Source organism: Stegodyphus dumicola, chromosome 7 (genome assembly GCF_044657685.1).
Source record: "Stegodyphus dumicola isolate Sdum_Otavi_A_Nest chromosome 7, ASM4465768v1".
Lineage (NCBI taxonomy): Eukaryota > Metazoa > Arthropoda > Arachnida > Araneae > Eresidae > Stegodyphus > Stegodyphus dumicola.
The window spans coordinates 110,902,839-110,918,643 of NC_140774.1; the positions used below are offsets into that span (position 1 = coordinate 110,902,839).

The following is a 15,805-nucleotide window of genomic DNA, read 5'->3' on the forward strand; positions in this document are numbered from 1 at the left end:
CGTAAATTAAAAAACATAATTGTTTCGTCAGCTGGCGTGAAATCACTAGCAAGTGGTAATTTTAACTGATCTAATTACTGTGATAGTAGTTAGTGTTCACCGAAATGCAACGTACGGTGCAACGCAAAATTTAGAGCATTGAAAAATTTGAGTTAGTTTTACTACTTTACTACATACTTTTATTGGAGTAAGAAATAGTTTTACCAAGGCATTTTAATATACAGCGTAGTTAGAAAACTACACACACTATATATATATTTACTTTCTCATAACTGAATTTTCATAAACATCATAAACACTTTTTTTGGACAACTTCTTGTAACAGAACGCAAAAAGAACAGAAAAGTATGAAGCTAAAACAAAAATTTAACAAGCAAACGTATTAAAATAAATTTTCAAATTTGCTTTTTTGAAATTAATTTTTCTATTGTAAATATATTCAGTGTAATGACTAATATAATTTTCATACCTCAATAAATAAGTTCAATGAAAATGCGCTAATACTCCAACATTCTTATTCACACAAAAATGCTAATATTTGGCATAACATTTCCTGGAAGAAAAGCAATTTGCATCAATATCGATATTAGATAAAGAATATATAACTGTCTTTTCTACAGAAATGTATGTTAGGATGACTCATAACTAAATTATAAGCCAGTTTACAGTGCGAAAAACTTCCAAATTGGAAAGAAATATGGAATCTTCGCAATATAAAGGAAATTCACAATATAATAATGCGAAATATATATATATATATATATATATATATTTCGCATTATATATATATATATATATAATTTCACTTATTGGCCTTAGACTGTAAACGTTCCTGTCTTCAGACTCATATTTACTTTGAAGACTATCGTAGTATATCCATTTGTCAATAGTAGATTGCTTACTATAGAGATTATTGCCTTTACAGTTATTACGTAAATTACTAAGCACATCGGAGGGTAGATATATGTGAAACTAATACTGCATATTAAAAGCAACGACTTTCAGCTGTATAATCAATAGAACATAACTTAAATTGATATTCTGTGATTAACTGTGCAGTGACCAACACAAAGACTAGTTGGCAAAGTAGTAAACTACAAATATTATGTACAATATAGCTCACTTTCGCGGAGATTTATAAGCTGGATATAAATATTGACTCCATCAACATGAATAAAAGTTACAAAATTATAATTGGATTGAAAATCACAACATTCCGATTTGTTTAAAATGTACAATATATAATATTCCGGATACTTTTAGAAATAGGGACAGTATTACTCTAAATCTCTCTCCAAACTTATGGCAGATAATAATCAAGCGTTTACCAGTGAGCTGTTTCCTTGTTCAGATTCTAATTCTGGCATCCGACAGGCAGGATGTTCTAGATTACTCGATTCACGCTATCAGCACTGACCTAAGCACATTCACTTAATGTGCTATCTGTACGCTTGATGGGGAATATTCTTCCTGCATCTATTTTAAGAAAATAACTATTGCAAGTTCTTATGTATTTTGAAATCAGAAAAGGGAAAAAGGAATCAATGACACAAAAATGTGCCTAATCAATATAAATTAAGCATTACAATTTATGTACATCATTTATATGTAAAAGGTAAAATAAAATTACAAAGGAATTTTAATTTTATTCCATTATTAAACAATTTTGTACCCAGTAACTTAAGGAAAATGAACTTCAAATAAATTTTGATTGCGAAGTAATATGTGGTCGTAAAATAAATTAACTAACTTACGATAATCAAGGAACGCCGAAAGTGGCGACTGCATATAATGACAAAATGACATGTGCTCGCAATGTATGGAAACAGAGAAGAAGAACACATATCATGCTAACGTAACCTATCTCAGAAATTCTCAAAATAAATGCAGAATTATAGGATAACACAAAATTCTGCATGGACAGTAGAAATGGAATGAAGTATTAGATGGTATATTTAAACAGCAAGAAGGCGGCGCAAAGAAATTGACAAAAGTTAAAAAGGAAGTGGAAAAAATGAAATTTCGCAATCATTGTCATACATGCTGGCAGGGCATCTTGTATTACCGAAATTATCTTAAAGCAGCGCCATTTGTCAATCCTGACCATATACAACTCCATTCATGTGGTATTCCGCAAAGTATAACGTCTTTACATCTTTGAAATAACAAACTTGGAAAATACTGATGTATTAGCTGGTAGTTGGGATATTGTATGATGGCAAATAGTTTTCCAAAAATTTGTATTCAGGGATCAGACAGGAGATCAGCCGAGTTTCCAAACTATGTAATCAACTGAAAATCATGCAGTGGTATTCGCAAGAAACCATAGACATTGATAATGTAACAGTAAAAGTAATTCATGTTTAGCTGCCCCATAAATTATCGGCCCAGAGAATATGGCTATTGCTTTCATAGCTTATAGTTTTTTATAGTTTTTATGTTGTAGCTTCACGAGTTTATAATACTGTTTCTGTGAAAGTCTTAATTTCTCTACCCAATAAATGAAAATTACTATTGCAGAAAATGAGGAAATGTGCTGTTTACTCTGTTCGATAGGTGTCTCTGTGTCGCGGCTGCACCATCATTTGGAAAACTAGGAAAATGTTCTGTAGCAGACATTCTCACAGTCATTCTCTGCAGCTCAAAGGCCGATATCTTTCATGTTTTCGTTTTACATACAACATTTCAGGGCTTCATGATATTTTCATTCACTTCAGATGCTAAGTGAGTGAAAACAACATGAAATCATTGTGAAACACTCGTGTTTGTATTGGGAATTTTTTAAGAACTTGTCTATTAATTCTAGTAGTGACACTGTTCTTTTGTCACATATCGCGAGGGCATCTCAGCTGACTTAGTATGTTGCAAAAACTGAGTTTTCTTTTGTTGGCAAAGTTATTTTATGATACCATGTGCAATACGTAGTTACATTTTAAATATTTCACTTTCCTGTGTTATATTTTAAATATATCTCATAAAATGCATTCTTGTAATAAGTTATTTTTATTTAATGCATAGTAAAAAAGTATATAATAAAAAACTATTTTAATAAAATTTTAACAGGTAAAATGTTCAAAGCTGTAGATCTGTCAAAGCTTGTGACATTTTTTGCTATATTTCACAACGACAAGCCAGTGGATTGGTTGCTAGACCATATGATACAAACTAAAGTGTGCCGGTTTGATAGAGATAGCGTAAGTTATTTCTAAATGTTTTCATTTGATTTTTTTATTTATTACTATTGCATTTGTTTAAAGATTAAAATCAGATTTAGATTGCATAATGTTTATTTCTGTGCCTATATGTAATTCTTAGACACTATATTTAAGAGCGAAGAGTATTTAAGAATGGAGAAGTTAAAATTAACATTTGAACAAAAATTCATAGTATCGCTTAGCATAGGTAACATTGATTAATAAATGTTTCTTCGCTGAGCATGTGAGTTTGCTCCTTATGTATACGGATTAAGAATAAAGGCTTTATACTTTTTTTCAGTTTCTGAGCGATTATGATTTAATGTGGGTATACATAAACTTGAATTTTATTGTGGATGCATTAAAATTTAAATTGAAGAAAAATATTTTTGTTTAGATTAAAAAAATTTTTAGACTGATTTAAACTGTTATAATTCTACGTTTTGTTTACCTTAAAATAAAACGTACTCCTTGAAAAAATATGTAAAAATGCTCGTTGGTCGGTTGTATATGTACATATAAGTCAGAGATCACAATCTTTCCTGGACCATCGTCTCTTTTCAAAGAAAAACGTATTCCAATGGACCCCTCTTCCATTATAGCTAATTTTGTCGAATATTAAAATACTGTTGTTTATTATCTATATCAGCTTTGTCTGTCTCCCTGTCTATTAAAAATCACAAAGTAGAAATTAATTGAAACGAATAGCAAATATAGAAAGAAGTATTCATTACAAATTTTAAAATAAACAAAAAATCAATAAGAAATAAAAAATTAATGAAAGGCTGAAGCCGTTGGAGTTTTAAATGTTTTAAAGCCGGGTTTCAATTTCTTTAACATCACTTACAATTAAGTGATGTGTAGTCTGTTCCTTTTCTTAGACTGTAAATCAGCTACAGCATTGAGCCCACGCTCAGCCAAACATGATGAAGGATAAGCAATTTAAAATTTCATTACTCTTATCCGTAATCCGGGACAGAGAACTGATGCTGATTTTAGAACTCTTAATATCCATTTCTGAATTTTATTTTAGTTCTTCTTTAGTTATGAGTTCTACGAATTCCTCTTCTAAATTTGATAATTCTGCTATACTTGCATTTGCGAAAGATTCCAAAACCCACCTCCGTGTACTAATTTTTAAATCACCCCGGAATATCTCCTTAAAATCGGGGTGAAGGACGTCTAAATATTAGCAATAAATAAGAATACCTTCCTGTTTTTCAGACTAATGATAATGTGGAAAATTGGCTGTATTCACTTCAACATAATTTTCATTTGAATAGAAGACGTTTTCCCACAAAAACAGCTATAACTTTTTTTGTTTTAATTAAATTCATCTCATCACCTTGCGATTATAAATTGATTTCATTAACTATTTTAATCACGTCTGTCAAATAAACGGGATCGTTTTTTGGATTTAATCAAGTTTTGCATAGTTTTTTTTATCTGTTTTCCAGAAGTCCAATACTGAATCAAATAGAATGAAAAAAACGATTCATGTAAACTACCTTTTAAAAGCCAACGAACTTCTATGTACAGCAGCAAGCAATTGTAATCTTCATTTCCACTACAAAGTTGCCGAGTAATCTGCCATGCAATAAACTGCTTCTGATCTTACTGACTGCTCTAATAATGTACTGAAGCTGCTGAAGCGACGTATGCAGGACTTAACTCAGGTTTTTGCAACCGACTAACGTTATGTGCTTAGCCAGCACATTTGCTACTGCTTGTTTTAAATGCGCTATAAAACCTTTGTGATGCCCCGTCATTGCCGTAGCTCCAACAGCAGATGCTGACAAAATATTACAAATGGAAGTTTCTCTCTTTAAAAAAAAACTTGTTCATGGTATTAAATATCGAGTCTTCCTTTGTATCGGTTTCTGCATTTTTAGCAAATAACTTTTGAGAAATATTTTTCTATTTTTATGAATCGCACGTATGACAATAGTAGCTTTATTATTTGATAGAGTTGATTTATCGAGTTCAATGGAAAATTTTTAAGTCTTTAAGTAATTGCATAATGATGCTGCATAATGATAAAATTTTGCCATTTCATCTCTTCCTTTTTGCACCGAGTTATTACTCAGAAGAATCTTTCCGATGAAATCTGAAGGTATCTTAATGATTAAGGTAAGTTTTGTAGCCTCCTTAACTACCATGAAGACAAATTGCTCGCGAGTTGTATAGGGTTTCCATAACGTGCTCGTGTGCCATCTTCTTCTTGAGAAGACGACGCAAAAAGGATTGTGGATGTTTTAAAGATTTCTCCTTTCAGTATTTGAAAATAGGATAAATATTTTCCATTTTTATCAGTATATATTTTATTTTAATGCTTTTGAAGCCTAGAAGGGTTCATTCAGAAAATCATTTTGACAAATTAAAGGCTTAAGTAAAGATTGATTTTTAGGAAAGTGAGTAAATCCATCTTTCGTATACTAAGTACGGTACTGACTTCATTTGTTCTTAATTCAAACATTTGGAAGTGCAAATTTTTCCAAGGTTTAAGTAAATTAATTTTTCAACAGATTTATAGATAGTTATAAAAATAATGGGATAATGACTTCACTCACGCATATGGATTTTTGGCAAGACGTAAGATAATCCAGAGCTATCTCTGTCTTTTATAGACTTGATTTTGTGCACGGATCGACTTGTGGGCGATGCAGGTACCCTTGCTCTGTAAACAAGTCATTACAAACTCCGAAATTTATGTCGAAATACGCATGATTGCGTGAATGACGTCTTTGTTTACCATCTTGCAAAGACTTGTCACAGACGATACTGAACCAAATTAGATATACTATGTATACCTAATGCTAATTTAAATTTTCCCATACGCAATTGCAATAACAGAAAAATTTTAGGTAGTTACATAAAATGTTTATTCAGGAAAACACTTAGTAATTTACATTAATTTCCAACGTTGGTAGGTACGCCACGGACGCCTTCTCTTTACTGTCTTAACCTCTCCCACTCCATTTTTCTCTAGACCCAGTATCGCCCACTTGGAATGCTCTCTCTCCCTGTGTGTGTGTGGGGGGGGGGTTGGTATCACATCCTTTTAGGAACCTATGATATAAGTAAATGAAATAACGTTCTTGTATTATTTCACACGCATTTATATAGGAATGTGACTATTGTATATAAGTGTTTCAATTGCTTAACATTCGAAAGTGGACTTACTGTTTTCGAGAACGTATTACGTGAATTCCATATCGTGACAAAGCAAAATTTGTTACCATTTCACCTGTGAGAAATAGTTTTTGGAAGTCTCGTTAGCAAAACATTCAGTAAAAATGCACTCAGCTGTACCTTGAATAATGAAATCTTCTGCACGAAATCAGGGGCAAAAGACTCCATCTGAAGTTAACTTATGATGAAAAAATTGGTAGTAACTTCTTTACTGTACTTTAGTTTTTTAAGTTTATAGTTTATTAATATTTTGTTAATTTCTTGAAATTTAGAATAATAAATTCTTCTCTGAAAACATACAATGTAATTTCTAGTTTTCAGGCTGCATTTTTATTTATTTACTTTCAGATTTTTAAAATTAATTTAGTTTTTTTCAGGTGTATTTAATATTTTCTGAGAAAATTAAACTTTGATTTTAGTTAATGACACATTTTAAAGATATATCGGTATACATTTTAACGTATTTCATTAATGATGTAATTCCCAGTACACATGAGTCATAAAAGATATGAACGCCTCAAAAATTACTCTTTTGTTGCTGGCTATATTATTCTGAAACCACGGTTATTTAAGTGTGGTTTTAGGCGACCCCTGCATAATGTCCTAAACCGAGGTTTATTGAAAAGTATATATCACATTTATTAGTAAATACATTTCACGGAATGCCTTTGTTTTAATTCATGTACATTGCATTCTAATTTTTTATGCACTTAAAATGCTTCTCTGGGGGTACATTTAAAGATATTCAATAGCTGTTTAGTTGACCTGAAAAGTACTTAAGCTGGTAAACTACCAAAATGCGCATTATTCTCTTTTAGTGGAAAATCCTAAGAGAAAACGTCCGAAATCCTTTTCTTCCAGATTCAATAATTCTTCCACATTACGCTTTATTTTACACTTAACGTGGCAATCATTCAACGAGACGTTTCTTAATGGTGCCATTTCAGAATGGAGTTTAATGACATCAAAGGGGCGGAAGTCCGTAAGGAAAAAGAAAATGGGAAATTTATCGCACTTTATTGTATTTTATATACTGTTACAAGATATTTTATAGTGAGGCAGTTTGTCAATATCTGTTAAATAAGTATTACTGCTATCATTAAATCCCTGTTTTAGAGTAAGTTAACAGTTGTGCAATAATGTGGACATTATTGAGAGCATTAAATAAAAATTTCTACATAGATTGCCGAACTCTTACTTTCAATCTTCGCTGATGTTTTGTAAATTCTGAAGATCGCTTTTGCTGTTATTTGTATATTTAATGTGTAAATAAAAAAGCTCAGTCTTTCTAATACTGTATTTCCCAAAACATGTTCTGAAATTAAGGAAATAAACGATCTATAAATTGCAAAGTTGCACTTAGAAATGCGAAGTTAGTTAAATATTAAACAAATCCAGTTTAACTTTTCCTTGATTCCGAAGAATTTTCATCTTTACATAACTAGGAAAGAATCATGAAATAAGATTTAGTTAAAAAGATTATGAAAATCCTATTATAAAGTTATAACATCAAAGATTCATAAATCGCACTTCTCAATGCGCAAATTTGAAAACAAGTTCATAACACCATGTCGGTATATAGGTGGAGGAATCAGGAAATAAATTACTTTCTATTCAGTTGTCAAAACTCTCTGACTACAGATTCGTTCTCAAATTAAACTCAACTTGATTTCCATTCCGGTTAATGCTAACGGAAGTTACAGGCAACAGAAGTTACATAAAAATATTAACACAAAATAATTAGCAAATATAAATATTATAAAGTTACGAAATGCTCGTCAAGGAAACAGGTCTTTATGGGGAAATGGTTCAACACTCACCGAGTACAGGATGAGTCTTCCCACTGAATTACAAATCATAAGCACAAATACCTATGCATGGGTGAATCAAAAGTCTTTGCGTAGGCAATATTTTGATGAAATGATGCTTTCTTTTGAAACTAAATTATCCTTCTCAATACATGTGTAGTAATTTTTCAGTATCAAAATATTGTGAATGGTTAAGCTGATGCATCAAACGTTCTTACTTTCATTTATATCAGTCTGCTAGAGAGATGCAGATGAAGAATGCATCATCGTAATATACTACTTTACTAATGTTTTCTTTTAATACTATGAGAATCTTATTGTTCGTAGTTTTTCAAAAAAAATCTTTATCGCCCTTATGCTTGCTATATAAATATTGCATTATACTTATGATTTTAAAGCAGACTGCACAATTTATTCGCGCTTGAATGGCCAGTAAAAAGCTATTTTACGTACGCATAGTTATCAGTTAAGCTAATAATGCATGGATGCCTCAAATCCGCGTTCTGATATAAAACAGAAAAGGAGTCTAATATGGGGTATGGTCCCATCTCACAGCCAAACAGAAGGCATTTGAGAAGTCCATGTGGCATTCGATCCCACTTCCGCAGCAAGACAATTTTCAACTCCAGTATGATTCTCGGAGAGGGATGGCGAGATGAACCTGCTCTCCCAAGCGCGTCCCAGACATGGTCTAATCGGTTGACTCAAGGCGGTCTGGCTGGCCAATTCATGCGGAGAATATTTTCACTTTAAAGGCAAACTTCGACCAGCTGAGCCCTATGTGGATGAACGTTGTTGTCCATTAACAGCAACTTGAGGTAAACTGCGCCCCTGAAAAGTCGAGCATACGGCTCTACGATCTCCTCTGTATACTTCATAGTCTTTATCAAACACATGTAGGAATGTGCGAGTGTCCAACAAAATACTTACCCAATACAACTCCATCGCTGTCAGTTTCTTTTTCCCTGATGAGAAAATAATGGTATCGACACAGAAACATATCTCCAGACACAGATACGCCAAGAATTAGATTTCGGGCTGAACTTGGACTCAGTTGTATAAAGCACGATGATCCAATGATATCTGGCCCGAAGCGCTTGCCTGTACATTGCTAAACGCACTCTCTTATGTGCTGCAGCGAGTGGGATGCAAACAACGACTCATCTGGCTTATAACTCTATCTCATGAAGCCTTCGGACAACTGTAGACCGTGAAATTCGTGTCCCGGTGGCAGCATACAGCTCACGTGAGAGCTCTTAAGCTGTAGCAGCCTTGCGTCACCGCACTAAAAGAAAGGATCTTTGTTCGTCTTTTTGAATTTTTATCGACCTTGTCCAGGTCTTTTCGATATAGATTCACTGCCTTAAAACTGTTTTCACAAACTGCAGACAACCCTGGGCGTTTCATTGTGCACTATAGCCACGCTTGTTATTGCGCTTATGATTGGCCTGCCCCCAATCTACCAACAAATTTGCATCTCATTCGGTCGGCAATACATTCGTGACTACTCATTTTACCTGATACTTTATAAAATTTATGCTACTCTTGCGAGAATCACGGCGAATGTCGTGAAGGAGTATGAGCACGCAAATCTCTGAAAACCCCTTGTGCGTTTATGTCAGCCTCGCAGACACACATGTGTACTCTTAAGTATCGTTCAATACGTTTCTTAAAAGTAGATATAATTTGCAAATTCTTAATTTTGCACACGAGTGTGCTATCAGTTTATGGCCTTTTTAATGGATCATGATTTATATCGATAACATAAAAGCGATACTCTTTGCATTCCAGAGTATGTTATGTTATTAAAAGCAATGCAGTGTATGCTGAAGTAAAATATATTCATACCATTACAAGATTTCGCTTTATAAATATCAGCAATTCGTGAGTAATTGCGCACGCAAAATATAAATCATATTCTTGCAGTCGAAATTATTAATTAAAATAAAATAATGTCGCCAAAAAAGGAGAATTTATTTTTTCTTAATTGAATTAAACCTGAAACAGGAATACCTCTTGAATTTTTTAGTCGGAATATCAATTTATCCTCCATCCCCTTTATATTTTATTTATTAAAGAAGACGCAGTGTAGTGAACAATGTTTCTCTCTTGCTAAGAGCAAAAATTCTATCCTTCTCTTCATTTCGAAGTCAGAAAATCACATTAAAGTAATCATGTGTGAGATTCTACTCCTGACTCCCTTTCCAATGCTATTAAAATGATTGTTTTTGCGTTAATAATACTCGGGTACTTTCGATTCCATTGGGCCGAGTACATCACATTTATTCAGCCAAAAATCAATATTCCTTTATCTTCCCTTCTATCTGAATGACTGTCTCATCATTTCCATTGCTGTCGAAGGTATTATTTACTGCATATGATTTACTAACTGCGATCAACTTTTTGACGGTTAAAGCATCCCCATTTTTCAACACCTCTAAATTACGTCTTTATAACGTTGTTAGTCTTCGCAAAGTTATGATGGTCTCCGTAAAGTTGTTGAATGTTCTTAGAGATTTCGCTTCTGATATTGTGAATTTTGACGTGTGTGGTTTTATCTTGAAGAAGATATCGGCAATTTGATTTACAGTGACGACTGAATTTTTGTTTAAGTTATGCAATGGATAAATAATTTTAGAGGTTCTTATGGAAAATTATGGCCTGTGGTAATCCGAATTGTGTTGGATAAATGTTTTTATAAACCGACTCCTTTATTTATTAAGAAACATATGAAGTAAACTATTTATCTCATTATACAGTATTGTTTATTTTAATTACATATAAATTTTTCCGTTAACTCTATCTCGATCTCTTTCTGTTCCACAAAGTATACTGCGAGATTTTATAAATTTATATTAAGGCAATAAATATTTTATTTCAGAACTAAATACGTTATTAGCGAAACGGAAATTAAAATGTTTTACAGTATTACATATTTTTTTTGAATTATGTAATCTTTCATTGACGCTCGTTTCATTTAAGATGCCTTTTCTTCATCTGCAGTAATTGCAGTCTTGGAGTTCCATTAGCTGCATACTTCCGAATCCTTCTTATGCCTTAGTCTCATTTATTGTACTTTTAAAATCATTAGAAGATTTTTCTGGATATTCTTAACATCACTAGCTGTTCGATCGTTTATTTCCTGCACCTTACTTCTATTTTGATTTTGAAAAAGCATAATTGCAATTAGTGATTACGCGATATTATATGTATATACACTGTGTTCTTCGTTATCTCTGCACTGTCGGAAATAACACGTGCGAAAGAAATCTTTGAGGTTCCAAGATGAGATGATTGGAAAATTTACAAATTTTGAAGTGAATATTCTTGCTAAAGCTTTAAATGAAATTAACAGTTGGCACGTTTGAATATGGCAAAGCATCTGAGATCTATCGACCTAGAGGAAATAAATGTTTTTTGGGTAAAATCACGAAAACCAAATACGCAACCATCCATTTGTCTAGGATCGAACTTGGGTCAAACTTACAGTATTCAGCGGTTGTAACAGCTCAGCAATTGGTTGAGCTAAATGAAGTAAATATCCTAAAGATAATTCATATATGAAAAAAGCTGACATATAAATTAAATAGAGTTACTTCTGGTCAAGGCATTTGAAATATAAGCGGAGAAAACGAAGAACAAAAGCTACAGAAGACATGTTCCTACAATATTTATCAGGTTAAGATGTTTTATATCTAGTGACTCAGCTACGAGAAGAGTGAGAAGAAGAGAGAGAAGACAAAGATGGAAGAACAAATATGAACCAGGTAAAGCAACGGAATGTGTCAACGAGCCCTTGGTCTAAATAGGTCCATAAATTGAATTCGACATCTTTGCTTTGCTCAAATTTGCTATAATAGCTTAAAGAATGTCAACACACATCATAGAAAAGAAATATAAGATCTTTCTGAAGGGAAACATCTGCAAGCATATCTAAGACTAACTGCTATTTTGACCAAATCCTGTTTCAGATGTTTTAATGCAGTGGTCTCAGAATAACGGCTCCATAACTAATATTCAGCGACTTGCGAATATATTTCCTGTAAATTAATTGATATCATGATAACATTAATTGTGAAGACAAGAATATAAAAAAGTTTAAGATTGTAACTATTCTGGGTTAAATTTCACATGTTTATCATCATTTATAGACGAACATAAATAACACCCCAAAAAAACTACGTTTTGAGCTAAATAATTTACACAGTAATATAAACCTTATTCGGAGATTTGTATATATAAAGATTTCATTAATTTCTTTTAGAGCTTGCCAGAAAATAATTACCCTCGGTTACGAATTTTTGCGATAGGAATAGTTACGAATTTTTGCGATAAGAATAGTTGCCTTTTTTGAGAGAACATTTACGTGAATAGATTTAGTTTCGCAGTTGGAAAATTCTTAATGAAGGGAACCCGAATGACCGATGAACTTCTGCAAATCGTGATAGGTTCTCTAAATTTTTATACAAAGTTACAAATAATCAAAATCGGAACGCCATGAGGTGTTTAACTGCAAGTTATAATAAGAAATAAGGAAGTTTATAAATATTTTCATACGAATATATGTCTTTTTTCTGTATGCGTCGAAGAAAAACTTAATAACAGAAAGATAATAGACTATCATTATTTACTCCGAGTTCTGTCCCATTTCCAAAGTTTTCGAAATTAGATTATTTTTAGTTTGGATAAGACATTTAGTGGTTATTCAACGCTGAAAACTTAACATTTAGCTATGAGTACGTTTGAACTACAAAATTTAACCACTAGAAGTTTCTTAAAGATACCAAGCTATAGATTTCAAACAGAAAATAAATATAAATTGGAATTTGTTTCTGCACTGCTATTATTACTATTTATATAAGTTTTGTTAAATATTTAGTAAATAAAAGTTGAGATACATTTTAAAGAAATATTTTGTTAAACGACTTTCTCTCTTGGTTAAAAAAAAAATGGCTCCTCAGCTGCTTACAGATCGCGCATTTCTTCCCGCATACAATTACCACTACTGGTTTACTACATACCATTGGTTTAAACTATTTTTACACTAACGTCCCAGCTTTGGTTTATTTCTGTTCTCCGTTTTCTGTGCACAATGAGAGAGTTAATTAGTAAGAATAATTGATACTTCAATCATATAGAATACCGAAACTTGGACTACAGCGAATGGGAGATTCTCAACAACTTATCTGTTCATATCTATATTTGTTTTTCAGGTCATCAGCTAAATTTTCACCTCTATCTGCTGAAACAAATTTTAACGGGTTTGGATAACATTCTATCTATGTTTTTGATATTAGTATAATGAAGGGTGTGCTGTATCTACGCGAGAAAGTGATTACATGTTGTTTCGTATTAAAGCATTAGAATTCAAAAATTGACAGCTTATTGAATGTTATTACAGTTTAAATGCGTTTTGCAAATTGCTTGGTGATAATAAAATCTATATAAAACTGGCGCAGAAATCATGGTAATTTAAATTCTAATTAAGTTTTTGCATCAATGTTGGTATTTAAAGTTTACAAAAGTAAATATAATTAATAGATATACTTCCATTACGCAGAAGGATTGCCGGAAGCAGAAGGACAATGTCTGGATACACTACAGACCTTCTTTATTTCAACATGTAGGAACACATTCATCTCTGAAAGGAAAAGTCCAGAAACTTACGGTAAGGAAGATTAGATTTCACTTGATTTCCCTTGCGCTTTAACTCTTAAATTGAGTTGATCATTAAATATACTTATATATATAGGTATGCGCCTATTCCAATGGTTAGTTTTCCTTAGTATTAGAAACAGTTACATCTTCAAAACGGATTCTTGAAAATGAAGTTACATATGTACATCTGGGTTATATTTAATCCTGGATCTTAAATTATTCTGCAGAATCTAAATTTTTTTATATGCAATTTAGACCTAAAATATAAAGCACTTAAATATTGCATTGCAAACTGAATCAAATAAGAATTATTCCGCTCCGTGTAAACATTTCAGGTTTAGTCTATTATATCCCTAAAATTTCAAAATGAGGTCGGTATTTCACTTAGCGTGAGAGAAACTGTGCTTTAAAATTTAACAAAAGCCTAAAACTTTTATTTAAAAAAATTCTTACATCGGATATAAAATATTGGATATGTATTCATATGATATTGCTTTTAGTAGCGATGATGAATCGAAATGAACATTTATATTTCATTTAACTTCAGGATAAGCAGTTTGGGAAGACTCTTACAAGATATCCACATCGGAATCCAGCAGCAGTGTTGAGGACATCGCTGAAGACATATGGAGACCATACGCTGTCCAGAGCATACCGTGGGGAAACCTACTTCTGGTGTTTTACTCCATCGAAAGGAGATAACATTACATTCTACTTTTCGCCGCCCATTCTCCTTGAGAGGTTAGTCACGTTTCAATATTTTCTTGAAAGGTAACTTTGTTACTATGCTCCATATTAAAAGTCCATTTCATCTGTTTTAGAAACAGTCAAATGTTGTTTTTTTAAGGTTTGAATTTTCAGGATGGCAGTAATGATGCCTTCCTTGAAACAAACTTCAGTAAGGTTAATTTTGAAACTTTTTTTGGCAAATGTTTGAAAACTTAGTACAGTTTTGAATTTTTGAACTTCTTTATGTTTTAGCAATTATTTCTGCAGTAATCATGTGAAAGACATGCAGCTTTCAGAGTATTTCATCTTCTCTTTTTCTAAGCTTGATATTTTCCAATATTTCCAATATTTGGTTTAAGAGGACATTGTTCTCAGAGCATTGCGTTTTGAAGTCTCATTTATCGCTACTCAAGCAGAAACTTAGCATCGAAGATTTTGTAAGATTATTAGAAAGTATTTAATTAAATGAGAGTTGTCATACATGTTTCAACTAACGTTCCAACTATAAGGGCATATAATAACATGCACAGCTCTTTTATTATTTATTATTGTTTTTATTTTAGTATTATTTTACGCTGTTACTGATTTCCTCAATGCGTTGTCTCGTGGTGTTAACGGATATTGCATTCAGTTAACAATCGGAAGATGCATCTTTCAAGTTTTAGTGAGGTCGCTGTTGACAGTACACATTTCCAGAATCGAAAAAATTTATGTGCTAAACAAAAAAATGTGAAGGGAATAACATCACTACGTAGATTTTATTGAGCGGATATCGCGGCTCTTAAATTGGAAAGAATCTGAACAATTACTGGGTATATAAGCGAAACCATCACAGACCAAAGCATTGCGGACGAAAACTTATCGGAGGAAACAACGTGAGACGAAAACGTCATCGTACAAAACATCGTAAGAGAAAAGAAAGCAAGAAGAAACATCGGAATTCTAAAACATCGTAGTACAAAGAAATTAAGCGGTTCAATAACAATGCAATTTTAAAATATCGTTATTGGAAATAACATGGTTAATAAGCACCTACAAATCATCGCATGACGACAACATCGCAGACATGCATTTTCAGGCACGTCTGCGATTTCTCAGGCATGCCTGCGAGACATTTCAGAGATGTTTTTCAGGCAATTTTGTAAATGCGTATTCGCATACTGATTTGTGAGCGCAAGAATGAACGAGGAATATTTTTAATTTTATATTTTTCAATTAACTAGT

At 32.4% G+C, this 15,805-nt stretch overlaps 1 protein-coding gene across 1 annotated transcript in view; it reads left to right on the forward strand.

The window, feature by feature from the left end:
- Positions 1–15,805, forward strand: part of LOC118201601 (alpha-1,3-mannosyl-glycoprotein 4-beta-N-acetylglucosaminyltransferase B-like) — a 246,080-nt gene that overhangs the window by 161,709 nt on the left and 68,566 nt on the right. The window contains exons 8-10 of the mRNA XM_085820727.1: positions 3,064–3,194; positions 13,755–13,862; positions 14,400–14,593. Coding sequence (XP_085676853.1) covers positions 3,064–3,194; positions 13,755–13,862; positions 14,400–14,593 — 433 coding nt within the window. The remainder of the gene's footprint in view (positions 1–3,063; positions 3,195–13,754; positions 13,863–14,399; positions 14,594–15,805) is intronic.